Source organism: Dermochelys coriacea, chromosome 3 (genome assembly GCF_009764565.3).
Source record: "Dermochelys coriacea isolate rDerCor1 chromosome 3, rDerCor1.pri.v4, whole genome shotgun sequence".
NCBI lineage: Eukaryota > Metazoa > Chordata > Testudines > Dermochelyidae > Dermochelys > Dermochelys coriacea.
In genome coordinates this window covers 25,141,546-25,156,342 of record NC_050070.1, presented here as the reverse complement: position 1 = coordinate 25,156,342, position 14,797 = coordinate 25,141,546, and the positions used below count along the sequence as shown (strand labels likewise).

Sequence of the window (14,797 nt, the reverse complement as noted above, 5' to 3'; positions counted from 1 at the left end):
GTTGTAAATGCTTCGAGCAATGGCGCTGACAATATCTGACCACAGTGAAGTTGGTAGCTAACCCGAAAAGGGGATCCTTGGAAGCTTTATGACTATTTCTGCAAATTGTAATTAGCTGACAATCTAACTAACTGAGATCCAACAAAACTTTTCTAATTGAATTGAATTGAAGCTCCACTGTTTTTTTGCTCGGAAATCACTGGGATATGAATAAAAAGCGTCTTGGATAATAGCGTACCAGTAGGGGTGTTTAAAATTTAAAAAAAAAAAAAGTTCAGGAAGGTCAACATTTTCAGACTCTTGTATCTCAAATTAGGCACATAAATTCCCATTTAGGCAGCTAGTCAGCCAGCTTGATTTTCAAAGATGCTAAACACCCACAACTATAATTGGCCTGGAAGAAGAAGAAGAAAAAGGCTGCTTACTTAGGTGCCTAAATACAGACCTAAGACAATCTACTTCGAAAGCGCTGGTCTTAGGTTTAGCATCTCTTGGGAATAAAATGGTTATTTGTACTAACAGTCCCAAATTCTCTCCTCTGTTGTTCCAAAGTTAATCATAATTTTTGAAAGTCACCTGAATAGAAATCAGAACAAATATTGGATAATAGTTCAAAAATGGAATGTCAAGTTCTGTAGGGCACTGTTTAACTTACCATTTGGAACTGAACGTTTTGGAAGAGCTCCTGCTTTTAGAAACTGAAAGGTATTTTAAGGGCAGGGGGAGAGAAGAGAAGAAGTACCTGGAAGACAAGACCTGCTCAAGAAAAAACTTCCAAAATAACTTGTGAAGCTGCTATAAAACAGAACTCCTTCAAAGTTCAAAATTGACTGTTTTTGTTGCTTTAAGAAAACTCCAAAGTATTCCCTAAGAATTCCCAGAAAGATATTTTGTTCTGCTTTCTTTGTACCCCCTGAAGGGCCTCCACGGGCAGCAATAAACTCTGGCAGTAAATCCTTTATGAGAAAAGAGAAAATTCAGAGCCTGCTGAGAACAGCCTCAGGTACTCAGGATTCAGTCCATTAGCCATTAATTTAAACATGGTCAGACCCAAACAGTACAGTGCCCCTTGAATTACCAAATGCACATCATGAAATTCACCATAAGTGATAATGAAAGTTTTCATTAGTTGTGATACCTAAGGTTCACATGACCAATTGGGAGTTAAGATTCTAGTTCTGTATCGTTTACCCATTAACTCAAAATTTGATGGGGTAAGGGGAAGAAGTATAGGAGGTGTCTAATCAATCCAAGTCCAAATCTGTTTGAGAATGCCCGCATCACCAATGCCTCGTGCTTCAAGAAGAATGCTCATTTGTTTTATTGCTGGAAGTAAAGAAAGATTATACTGGTAGTCCTTTATCAAAGTGATATGGCTTATGTTTATTTGGTCTGCATCCTACTCTTACAGAAGGGCTTTTGAAATTACTTTCCCCCCCCCCCCTCACTCTCAGGAGATAAGATTTGCTTCCTGAAGTGGGATATCATTTGCTGGAGAGACTGTCTTGGGCACTGATATTTGGTTTCAAGTCTGGAGTTAAAGATGATGATGGAAGCTGCTGAATCTACTCAGCTATTATATTGAGATATGTGCTGTGATTAACAGCTTTAATTTTTGCCTGTCTAGTTTTTTTTTCTTTTTAAATTGTCTAGGTTCTTATGGCACTGATCACCACAGTACCTGCCCAACTCAGGAAAACTACTCCTGTGTATGCAGAACTCCCTTTGCTTGCAAGACAATATTACAGAGAAGTATAAATAAAATATTACCTCCTTAGCTCTTACTCCCATCTCCAGTTTAGAAGTATACTTCCTTGTCAAGAAAACGCAGGAAAACACCAGAAGAAAAATTAAAACTGATCATATAGTTGGTTACATGAAAAAAAAATTATGAGAGAGGTAAAGGATTTTTCTGTACCCGAAATCCCTAAGCACCACAGATGAAATGTAAGAAAATGGAGCTGGTCAACATTTTTTAAATTGATGAAATTTCAAAATTTGGATAAAGAAAAAGTTGAGAGGATTTCCATCCTTCTCACCTATTTTCCAGCCAACAGTAGAGCTAGTTAAAATTTTACAAATTTTGATTTAAAAAGATGTGTGTATGTGTGTGTGAGTGAATTTTCACACAAATATTCAAGAATCCCCAGCTCATTTTTTTTCCAAATAGCCCTAGTAAGAAAGTCAAGAATTTTATGTCAAAGGAGTTTGAGACACTAAGGACAAAAAGACGAAAAGAGCAGACTGGTGATAGATGTTTGCGACAAAAATGAGATCTTTCAACTGATGAAAAGAAAGAGCAGTTGGAAGTAGACTGGAGTGTTATGTATTGTTAATTGAAAATTACATAGTAGGATTTTTCAAATCCAAAAGTGAAGATGTCCTGCTATTAATCTGTATCAAATTATAGAATTACTGGTCAACCCAGAAATAACAGCTATGGAGAATCAGCATTTAATAAACATGTAACATGCTATTTTGCAGGGAGAAGATAGTTGACTGTAGGGATGAGCTGCACTACCTCAACCTATGGACAGTTCACATGAAGGGTGGACCGTGGAGAATAAAGAACCATGCTGATCTTTGGCTTCTCTTCCTACTCAGATCCCTTACCCTTTCTCCTCACCACTTATGACCAATATTTGCACATGTAATCCCTGTTTAGAAGTGGAGAGGGTGGGACAATCATGTGGGTCATAGTTATATTTACTTTCAAAAAGACTGGTTTGCCAAAGAAAGCATTAGGGATTGCAATCCAGTGTGACATTTTGTATCCATGACAGGAAGTGATATATCATCTCACACACCCCCCACTTTTCAGCTGATATATCCCAAGAGTTAGTGAAGAATTGCAAGATAAATTACAAAGATATACATTTCTGAGTTGATGCAGAGATTACATTTTGAAATTTCAGCAGGCAGTTAAGAAAAAAAGAGTACAGTGTCCTGTTAAGTCAGAAAATGAGGTAAACAGAATTTGCTGTCCCCAAATACTTTTTAAAAAAAAAAAAAAAAAAACGGTAACATTCTCCAGTCTGCTTTCCCAAATCACAGTGCTGTATGTTTGTCTGCACATTAACTTCACACCCAAGGAAGCTACTGAAGAGCAGTTATTCTGTGCAATGGCTGAAATTGCATTTTTTGCCTCAGTTGGACTTCGTTTTAATAATTGTAGGAAAACAGAATTCAAAGAAGGAATGCACTGAGCTAAAACACTGCCCCTTTTAACCAGAAGCATCACTTTGTAGAGATCTAGGTGCCCTGGCACACAGGTGATATGTGCCTGGAATAAAACCCTGTAAATACATACATACAGATTATCCTTCCTCTAAATTTATCCAAGATTCATCCATGAATCTGGTAAAAAAATGTTTAAGAAAGCAGATCGCTAATTTGACCCATTTTATACATTGTATTTGATACTGAATGAACTGAGATAACAAAACTGACTTGATTTAAATACAGTATAGTCAAATATATGCTGAACAAGAAAGGAATCTTTGCAGCCTTTAGAAAATTAACATAAGTAACCAACTTGTCTTTATTTACCTAGATATATGTGCATATTTTCTGAAACCTATTTGTACTTCTGGTTATCAACAAAAATCTTAACCAACAGAGTTAATGTTCAAATGCACATCCCACTTAACACAATGGCTTAAAAATAATCAAGGAAATAGTCAGTTAAGCAAATAGTTATATCTAACCAGCCTTAATTCCCAGGTCTTACCACACAAAACACACAATTCACTGCTCTACAAACTCCACAGCTATACCACAAACTCTTTCAATTATAACAGCCACTCACAATACACACACCCAATGATTAGAGAGCACTCATACAAAACATGAACTCAGACCTGGGCCAGATTAAGATATTTTGTTAGTAGAAATACCTGTAACAACATGTTACATCCATAAAGTATGAATTTGAACTGTCTGCACTGAGGCACTGGCATATCAAGAGCTCTCCATGTGCTGCTTTGTAGATACTCTAAGGAGCCCTTCATTCACTGATGACTTAGCACAGGACAACCTCTTGCCTCCGTAAAACGTCCTCTTCCCTGTCCACATGCTTCTTTGCTCACCTACATTCTTACACAGTCTCTGCTCAACCCTTTGTCCTCAACCCATATTTTGATTCTCACACACACCCTCGATTTCAGCCTGTTTTCTAACAGCATAACTGGGAGCGGCAGTGTGTTTAAAACAAGATCATTTAACCTCCAAGCCATGTTCCAGTGGTGGTCCCCTCCCACCCACCTTTGTAGGGTGCAGCTAATATGCTCAGGTTTGTCACATTGGGACTCTTCAGCAAGCCATGGGCAGTTCAACAGAGGGAGGAGCACCCTCAGGACCTGAGCTATTAAGCTCTGCTCCTCAGGTGTATTAATTTGCAAGTCTCCTTCTCTATCTGATCTTTTACACCATCTAATAGTGAGCAGAGAGGGAAAAAATTCTTACAAAAACAGTGTGCACCGCAGGCCATCACCTAAACTCTGGAAGCAATTTTTTGGGGGGGGGTCCACTTGTAGTTTGCCAGAGAAGGGCTTCAGTCTTTTGGAACCAAGGAGATGCGTCAGGTGCAGACATCCGTTGGTGGAAGCTATCACATCTGCCAGGGGCCCGGAATGAGTGGGCCAGGGAGCTAGAGAAAGGCTAGAGTGGTGGTTGGCTTGAGTCTGTTTACAGGCAGGACTACTCAGCCAAACCAAAAGATGCAACATCATTTTAAAGCAGATAGGGGACAAATTAAGCAGCACAGCTGGGGAGCAGCCATATCAAGTAATACTGCATGTATGTCATTCTACTTTCATCATGCCACAGCTCAGTCTACATCCCCATGATCAGGCTAGTGAATTCGAAGGAGTGGAAATAGAAAGCAGGGAGACAGGCCAAGCATCAGGGACAGGAAGAAAGTGCCTGAAAACAGAAGTAATCCTACAGTGGGATAGTTCCATCTGCTTCTTTTGGTGGAAATAAAGTTTCTTATGATGAATACCTTTCTTTAATTTGTTTGTATTTTAAATTTCAGTGGTGGCCCATGCCTGAGAAAAGACACTGATGTAGAACGTATGTGAATTCTGCAGTTTGTAGTGACCGTGATTGGGTAGCTATAGTTAACAAGAAACATAGAATCATAGAATCATAGAATCATAGAATCTCAGGGTTGGAAGGGACCCCAGAAGGTCATCTAGTCCAACCCCCTGCTCAAAGCAGGACCAAGTCCCAGTTAAATCATCCCAGCTAGGGCTTTGTCAAGCCTGACCTTAAAAACCTCTAAGGAAGGAGATTCTACCACCTCCCTAGGTAACGCATTCCAGTGTTTCACCACCCTCTTAGTGAAAAAGTTTTTCCTAATATCCAATCTAAACCTCCCCCATTGCAACTTGAGACCATTACTCCTCGTTCTGTCATCTGCTACCATTGAGAACAGTCTAGAGCCATCCTCTTTGAAACCCCCTTTCAGGTAGTTGAAAGCAGCTATCAAATCCCCCCTCATTCTTCTCTTCTGCAGACTAAACAATCCCAGCTCCCTCAGCCTCTCCTCATAAGTCATGTGCTCTAGACCCCTAATCATTTTCGTTGCCCTTCGTTGTACTCTTTCCAATTTATCCACATCCTTCCTGTAGTGTGGGGCCCAAAACTGGACACAGTACTCCAGATGAGGCCTCACCAGTGTCGAATAGAGGGGAACGATCACGTCCCTCGATCTGCTCGCTATGCCCCTACTTATACAACCCAAAATGCCATTGGCCTTCTTGGCAACAAGGGCACACTGCTGACTCATATCCAGCTTCTCGTCCACTGTCACCCCTAGGTCCTTTTCCGCAGAACTGCTGCCGAGCCATTCGGTCCCTAGTCTGTAGCGGTGCATTGGATTCTTCCATCCTAAGTGCAGGACCCTGCATTTATCCTTATTGAACCTCATTAGATTTCTTTTGGCCCAATCCTCCAATTTGTCTAGGTCCTTCTGTATCCTATCCCTCCCCTCCAGCGTATCTACCACTCCTCCCAGTTTAGTATCATCCGCAAATTTGCTGAGAGTGCAATCCACACCATCCTCCAGATCATTTATGAAGATATTGAACAAAACGGGCCCCAGGACCGACCCCTGGGGCACTCCACTAGACACCGGCTGCCAACTAGACATGGAGCCATTGATCACTACCCGTTGAGCCCGACAATCTAGCCAGCTTTCTACCCACCTTATAGTGCATTCATCCAGCCCATACTTCCTTAACTTGCTGACAAGAATGCTGTGGGAGACCGTGTCAAAAGCTTTGCTAAAGTCAAGAAACAATACATCCACTGCTTTCCCTTCATCCACAGAACCAGTAATCTCATCATAAAAGGCGATTAGATTAGTCAGGCATGACCTTCCCTTGGTGAATCCATGCTGACTGTTCCTGATCACTTTCCTCTCCTCTAAGTGCTTCAGGATTGATTCTTTGAGGACCTGCTCCATGATTTTTCCAGGGACTGAGGTGAGGCTGACCGGCCTGTAGTTCCCAGGATCCTCCTTCTTCCCTTTTTTAAAGATGGGCACTACATTAGCCTTTTTCCAGTCATCCGGGACTTCCCCCGTTCGCCACGAGTTTTCAAAGATAATGGCCAAGGGCTCTGCAATCACAGCCGCCAATTCCTTCAGCACTCTCGGATGCAATTCGTCCGGCCCCATGGACTTGTGCACGTCCAGCTTTTCTAAATAGTCCCTAACCACCTCTATCTCTACAGAGGGCTGGCCATCTCTTCCCCATTTTGTGTTGCCCAGCACAGCAGTCTGGGAGCTGACCTTGTTAGTGAAAACAGAGGCAAAAAAAGCATTGAGTACATTAGCTTTTTCCACATCCTCTGTCACTAGCTTGCCTCCCTCATTCAGTAAGGGGCCCACACTTTCCTTGGCTTTCTTCTTGTTGCCAACATACCTGAAGAAACCCTTCTTGTTACTCTTGACATCTCTTGCTAGCTGCAGCTCCAGGTGCGATTTGGCCCTCCTGATATCTTTCCTACATGCCCGAGCAATATTTTTATACTCTTCCCTGGTCATATGTCCAAGCTTCCACTTCTTGTAAGCTTCTTTTTTATGTTTAAGATCCGCTAGGATTTCACCATTAAGCCAAGCTGGTCGCCTGCCATATTTACTATTCTTTCGACTCATCGGGATGGTTTGTCCCTGTAACCTCAACAGGGATTCCTTGAAATACAGCCAGCTCTCCTGGACTCCCTTCCCTTTCATGTTAGTCCCCCAGGGGATCCTGGCCATCTGTTCCCTGAGGGAGTCAAAGTCTGCTTTCCTGAAGTCCAGGGTCCGTATCCTGCTGCTTACCTTTCTTCCCTGCGTCAGGATCCTGAACTCAACCAACTCATGGTCACTGCCTCCCAGATTCCCATCCACTTTTGCTTCCCCCACTAATTCTACCCGGTTTGTGAGCAGCAGGTCAAGAAAAGCGCTCCCCCTAGTTGGCTCCCCTAGCACTTGCACCAGGAAATTGTCCCCTACGCTTTCCAAAAACTTCCTGGATTGTCTATGCACCGCTGTATTGCTCTCCCAGCAGATATCAGGAAAATTAAAGTCACCCATGAGAATCAGGGCATGCGATCTAGTAGCTTCCGTGAGTTGCCGGAAGAAAGCCTCATCCACCTCATCCCCCTGGTCCGGTGGTCTATAGCAGACTCCCACCATGACATCACTCTTGTTGCACACACTTCTAAACTTAATCCAGAGACACTCAGGTTTTTCCACAGTTTCGTACCGGAGCTCTGAGCAATCATACTGCTCCCTTACATACAGTGCTACTCCCCCACCTTTTCTGCCCTGCCTGTCCTTCCTGAACAGTTTATAACCATCCATGACTGTACTCCAGTCATGTGAGTTATCCCACCAAGTCTCTGTTATTCCAATCACGTCATAATTCCTTGACATCACCAGGACCTCCAGTTCTCCCTGCTTGTTTCCAAGGCTTTGTGCATTTGTATATAAGCACTTGAGATAACCTGTTGATCGCCCCTCATTCCCAGTATGAGGCAGGAGCCCTCCCCTCACAGACCTTCCTGCCTGTGCTTCCTCCCGGTATCCCGCTTTCCCACTTACCTCAGGGCTTTGGTCTCCTTCCCCCGGTGAACCTAGTTTAAAGCCCTCCTCACTAGGTTAGCCAGCCTGCTGGCAAAGATGTTCTTCCCTCTCTTCGTAAGATGGAGCCCGTCTCTGCCCAGCACTCCTCCTTCATGGAACACCATCCCATGGTCAAAGAATCCAAAGCCTTCTCTCCGACACCACCTGCGTAGCCATTCGTTGACCTCCACGATTCGACGGTCCCTACCCAGGCCTTTTCCTTCCACGGGGAGGATGGACGAGAACACCACTTGCGCCTCCAACTCCTTTATCCTTCTTCCCAGAGCCACATAGTCCGCAGTGATCCTCATACATCATACATACTTAGGGCTAAAATTTCATAGAGGGTTGATTTAAAAAAAAAAATCTGTTTTCTCTAGAGAAGTTGGCAAGTATTTTATCCAGAAAATGTTCCATAACATTTACTTCTCCCCTGAACAATAGTGGTGTTAAATTTTGAGACTGAATTCAATAATTAATATGTGAAAAGCAGCAAATTTAGTCCTGCTTTAAATGAAAAGCTCAACGCTACCTGAACAATGGACTCCTCCATAATATTTGAGAGCATTAATACATCAAGGGTCCAAATGTATTGGAGAGTGCCATTTGCACGCCATCAGAGAATGTATGGGGTAGGATTTGGCTTTGAGCATGAATGTATCTTACCACTTTGAAAGCATCCCAATTTGTCATACATTTCCTGTATCCTTGTCTGCATTACCCTCAGCCTCCTTTTCTTGGCAAGATAACTGAGACAGTGGTAACACTCAAACTCCATTGGTATCTATTCTCTGCCAGCATCCCTGAAGTTATCATAATTAGCCATCAGATATCTAGATATGACACCAAGATAGTTCTGCTGGTACTCATTGTTTACCCAAACCCACTGAGAAGTTGGGGGGAAGGTCACTTCAATTTTTTGAAGCCTTTGGTACTGCTTAGCACATTGTGCCAATGACATGTATACAAAATCTTGCAGAAGCAAATGGGACAACATGCTACTGGTTTCATTCAGTGTTATGAAACAGGTCCCAGGGGCTCATGATTGGCCTCTACTCCCGGGCACCAAGGCACTAGCATAGGGACTACTGCAAGGCTCAATATGCACTCAATTTCTCCAAGCTCTGTTATGCAGATATTGAAGAACACCAGAACCTCCGATGCTGGTGACACTCAGCTGCCTATTTCCTTCTCTGAGGAGGCAGGCCCTGCCATCACCAACATGTCCCAGTGCCTAGAGAGGTCAGCAGATGGATGAAGACCAACTGGCTCAAGCCAGGTAAGAAATAATGGTTTCAGGAAGGGAAAAACGCATTGAGGAATCTGCCATTATCATCAATTATTGGAGATCCTCAAACCATAGACTATCAAGAAAATACAAAGCCTTGGAGTCAGGGAAAACACTGTCATGCCAGAAATTCTGATCTGTGGACTATACAATCACAAAATAAAATAGCTTTACCAAAGGCAGTTGTCCCAAACAAAACTAATATTGACTAAGAGTGCAGTAAATCAGACATGTCGTTACACTACGCTAAGTGTACTAAGATCTTTCTGGTCTTATTTGATTACCTAAGCTTGAGAAATACAGAGCTGGTTTGGGTTTATGATTTCAGTAGACACATTTAGAGTAACATCTGAGTAACAAAGATCTAATGTTTATTAGCCCTTCCCTATTGGTTCTCATTATAATCTCTAAAGCAGTAGAACATGGTCAGATTTGTTAAAGTCTCAGCACTTTTAAAGTTACGTACCAGATATGTCGGACAACACTCGAGGTGAAAATTGTTTTTGTTGTTCGATTGCTACATAATAATCTCATTTTAAGAACTATAAATCTAAAATCAAGAATATACATACACTGTATGCATCCCCATCTCCAAACCATCCTGACACATCAATTGGCTACTGTGCACCTGTGATAAACAGGAAGGTCTGTGACACAAAGCCTGTGTGTTTCACACAATGAAGTGTAGAAAGAGGTCTGAGAGATAGTCCTAAAATAAATGTGTTAACTTCATAAAAAGCTGAAAGATGATCGAACTCAACTGTTTTCAGTTGTAAAACTATATTCCGAGAAGAATAGCTATAATATATATTATATCTTAATAAAATGTAAAGATACAATTGAAAACTTGCCCCATATAAATAATGAGGAGTGATGGGGGCACAGAAGCTACAAAAGGTGTGTGTGTGTGTGTTAGTTTGACAGTTCTATTTTTCCTGTTTCTATTGCTTGCTTTTTAGGCAAATCAATTTTTTGAGTGAAAATGATCTTATTATTGAAATGCAGTGAAGACAGTCTTAATCATGCAAGGGACCAACAGCAACTGGTTGCAGAACAGAGGTGGTCTTTTAATGAACATGGAACAGAATTGTGCTCAATATAGCCCCAGTCCTCCACCACTTATGCATGTGTTTATCACTATGTGAGTAGTTCCATAGAACTGACTGGATTACTCAGACTTAAATATGAGCAAAGTGCTTGCAGGATCAGGGCATACATTTGGGAATTCTTTAGGGTGGTTTCTAAAGCGGAGGAGGTTCCCATGAAGGGCAGTATCATGTTTCACTGTGTATCAAAATAAACTGGGCCACTTCCCAAGTCCAGAAGTATGGTGGATGAGTTCCCAGTAACTTTACAGTATGCTAGCCCCCTCAAAGAAAATTCAACAATGAAAATAAAGTAAGTTTGGGGAGAGGATATTGGTTAGTGTATATTTTAGAAAAGCCTTCTGAAGTGTCAGCTTTGGTGGCATTTTAATTGACTTTAAACCTAAAACTAGAAACCTTAAGTATACAGGAAGTTAGAAAACAAGCAAGAATTCAAGTACATTCTTATGCATGCACATTAGTTTAAGAGCCTCTTTTTTATGCTATAATGGGGTAAGTGTAAAGTACATTCAAGCATGCAGCTAAGGGAATCTTCCGATGTATTTATTTTATATGTTTTAGACTTGACCCAATTCAATCATGTAGTACCTTTAAAAGTAATAACAAAACTACAGAATTTTTAACCTTTCACTCAGCAGTGTCAGCTAATTTAAAATTTGTAGGTACTTTTGCTCTTCCATAGTTGAAAGTGCCAGACGAGTGTATGCATGGGCCTATAATAATTACTAGTCGTTGTCCTTGGGGAGTGGGTGTTCTCTGCATTACCCCACTTCATTTCTTGTTGGCAACATACTTCAGAAAAATCCAGTTCCAGTGCCAAGATTTTAAAAATAGGTATTTTTCCTTCAAGGCCTCCTACAGCCAGACCACCTGTCTCCTGCCAAGTCTGCAGTTCTGGCAGAAATATCTTTTTTTCCAATCCATGACATGATGGTACTGATTGAACAGTGGATCTCCAAGGCAGTAAGATGCCCCTATAAAAGCATAGAGGCAGGTGTAGAGCTTAATTAAATACTCTGAAGTTTGATAGACCAGATTACAAAAGGTTTGGGACAAAGGTTTGACACCCCAGTTTTACAATAAAAAGGTATTTATATGAATTGGACAAGAGGATGCAAGGCTTACAAACTCAAATTTCTACTTGCACTATTTATTTATTGGAACTAACAGATTAAACTCTACAAGTAGTACCAGCATGACTCTTCATAACTTAGTAAATTAAGATCTGGGAGGGGAAATTATTGTATGTCCAAATAATGCTATTTCAAAGCTGTAGCCTAAATTCAGGAAAGCATACTCAAGTAGTTTCTTGAACAGGCATTGATTTAAGAACATGTTGACCTGAGTGTGTAAATAATGCCATTGTTTTTCTGTTAAGAATTAAAAATAACAACTAGATTTTTTTTTAAAAGTGGATCTAATCTTTTAAAAATATGACTTTAGAAAACAGGTGGATATCAAATACTTCAAGCAGAGTATTTTAGGACAAGTACAAATTTGGACTCAGACTGAAATTGTCCCTGTCATTCTTCCAAAAGAACTTGATAGAAGTCTATAATTAATTATTTCTGCCAGAACCATTGTTTAATAAAGGTATTTAAATACTCTCAGAAAAAAAGCCATGCCAACATGCATTGGTATAATTTAAAAAGGCATTTAACATAAGTAGCAGAATTAAGATTCAATCTATGTTTAAAAATGTGATGGCCAGTTTTCAAGAGAATGTCTAGAATACATGCAGGAGAACTAACCAGTAAAAAATGAATTATCTTGCATCAAGGTACAGATGTGGTGAGAAAATTAGCATGTAACACATTACATTTTGCAAGCTGACAGATGTTTGACAAAGATGCAATAAAGCATATATACAGACCACATTTTCATTATTAGAAGTTATAAAAATAACCCAGTTTATTCAGTATTGAACAATGCAAAGAAAAGTGCCATCTGAACAATTTATGTTGTAGTTATTGATATACTTGGTACTTATTTAAAAAAAAACCCTTTTATATGATGAAGTAACAAATATTGTAGTTTTTAAAAAATTAAAAAACAAACACCACCACATGATCCTTAAAAAAAAAAGAAAAAAAAAGAAAAAAAAAAAAGGATAAGGCAATCAAACCTTTCATCAGAAACATTAGTATTTCTCTATCTACTTTTAGGACAGATACGATGTGTATTGAAACCAAGTCAGGACAAGACTTTACTCTTACATTTATCCTCTTTGCCCAACAAGATTTTAGCAATTTTACAGTAAAATGTTTTACAAGTATTTATCGGAATTCAATATTAAACAGAAGCATACATCAATTTGTTCACAAATCTCTTTTGAAATATTGTATGATGCATAAAGCCACACACTATTAGGAAAAAATTATTAGGAATAAAGGCAGCAAGCCAGGCAAGAAGTTTTGCTCACTTTCAAAGTCAAGGAAAAAATCTGCCCCCTGATCAAGTTCTGTGCAAGTGAGTACTTTTAAAAAGCTCACACATGTGGTTACTGAAAAACAGAAAAGAAAGAGAACAGGCATCCTGAGTGAATGAATGATCTTGGACATAGATTTGGATATTCTGATTCTGCTAGAAACTTGCCACTATATTTGATCATTAAAAAGTTCTCTCTACTAGCTTTTAAGTCATGGAAAAAATTCTCTCATTGTATTGTAATTTTTTGAACTTACTTTCAAAATCCAGGAAAAAATGTGGATAGTTTTCAATTTCCCTGGTAAGGACCTTAAGAAGATTACCCATCCCAGCAAACCTAGTGAATGCAACAAAATCATAAAATAATTATACTGCATATGCAAAATTAGAAAGTTAAAAACTAAGGGCTTGACACAGTCTGCAACATCTATTAAATTTCATGGTAAGTTCTGGACCATACAGAAAATGTTTATTATTAATTGTGTGGTATTTATTTACATACCAATGTGGAAAGAGTGAGGCCTTGTCTATACTTGGAAATACCTCTGATCGAGAAACAGACGGTCAGCAGTCAGGGTAAATGCATTTGTACTGACCCTTACATTTAGGCGAAGATACGTTGGAGTTACTTCACTTTGCAAAACTGACAAACCCTGAATGGTTGTGAATTCTCCCGCTTGCTGAATCAGGAATATTCCAAAGAAAAACAAGGTCTCAGTCCTGGATTTGTATTTAAAAATAGAAACCCAAGAAGTCATCTATTAAAAAAAACCCCCACCATCCATTAATCTAAGGAACAGAACCAAAAAGTTACAGTTCTCTGTGTTTCTAAAATTAAGATTTAAATAGCATCATCATCATAAGCACTACTACAAAAACTGTTGAACTTTACCTCTTCATAGTAATATAATTTTTTTTTAAAAAAGGGATAACCCCTTAAACCTCATATGCATAGTTAGTGATTTAAGAAACACCCGGGTCCCATCTTAACGAAAAAAAACTTCCAGTGTCAGAGAAAAATTGACAGAAACTCCTGAAAAAGTGGAGTGTCTCATTGACGGACATGAAAGAGGACCTCTGTATGGCCTTGTCTTTGCTGGAAAGTTTTACCAATTATACCAGTATAATCTTTTTATATGGAGATTCTTATTCTGGCAGAGTATAAAAAGACTTTTCAGCTAGTTTAACCCCACTTCCCGAGAGAGAGAGAGGCTAAACTGAAAAAGGGTTATAATAGGAGAGAAAGTGTTAAACTTCCATGTTTAGACAAAGCCCATAGCAATCTAGGACCGCAATATTTCCCCTTTACCTTCAGCTACACAATTACCTCTTTCGAAGTACTATATTATAAGATAAGTGAGGCACATTAATGACAATTTTAGCATGGCATATCTGTTAGTCAAACCCTATCATCCATAGATCTTCGGACTGGCACCCGATAGTCATCTTTTTTTTTTTTTTTTTTTTTTTAAGTTTAATCTCTCTCTCTCCCCCCCCCCCCCGCCTTCTTCATTTAAAGGAGTATTAGACCCCATACAAGACTCTGACTTATTAAGCACACATATAGCGTTCATATACCCAATTTGAGAAGTGAGGTTTTTTCCAATGGTCCTATAAACCTTGGGAATGATAGGTAACATGACACCTGCCTGTTACACATTTAAAAGGATGTTTTTCCATGACAAGAAAGAACAGGAATAGCCTTGTAGTGGAATGTTTCTAGGATTTTAAAGCAGCCTTGTTTATTTCATAAAGTGTTATAAATGAAATTAACAGTCAATGATATATGATCTCACTTCATCTAGGAAGCCATATTAGGCTGTATATTTTTCATGAAATTCAACTATCCAGAAGTTTCCT

The 14,797-nt window shown here is 39.8% G+C and overlaps 1 protein-coding gene across 8 annotated transcripts in view; it reads right to left on the bottom strand.

Moving 5' to 3' along the window:
* CYRIA (CYFIP related Rac1 interactor A) overlaps positions 1–14,797 on the bottom strand; it is an 83,239-nt gene that overhangs the window by 16,508 nt on the left and 51,934 nt on the right. For 2 of the 8 annotated variants that reach the window (XM_038395148.2, XM_038395146.2), the window contains 2 exons: positions 13,195–13,274; positions 12,933–13,013 (listed from right to left, as the gene is read on the bottom strand). The exons of 2 other annotated variants lie outside the window; for them this stretch is intronic. In XM_038395148.2, coding sequence (XP_038251076.1) covers positions 12,933–13,013; positions 13,195–13,264 — 151 coding nt within the window. In that variant the 5' untranslated portion in view covers positions 13,265–13,274. Of the gene's footprint in view, positions 1–12,932; positions 13,014–13,194; positions 13,275–13,539; positions 13,696–14,797 lie in introns of those variants that run through there. 4 more of the 8 variants (XM_038395158.2, XM_038395156.2, XM_043510224.1 and 1 more) reach the window with 3 other exon arrangements.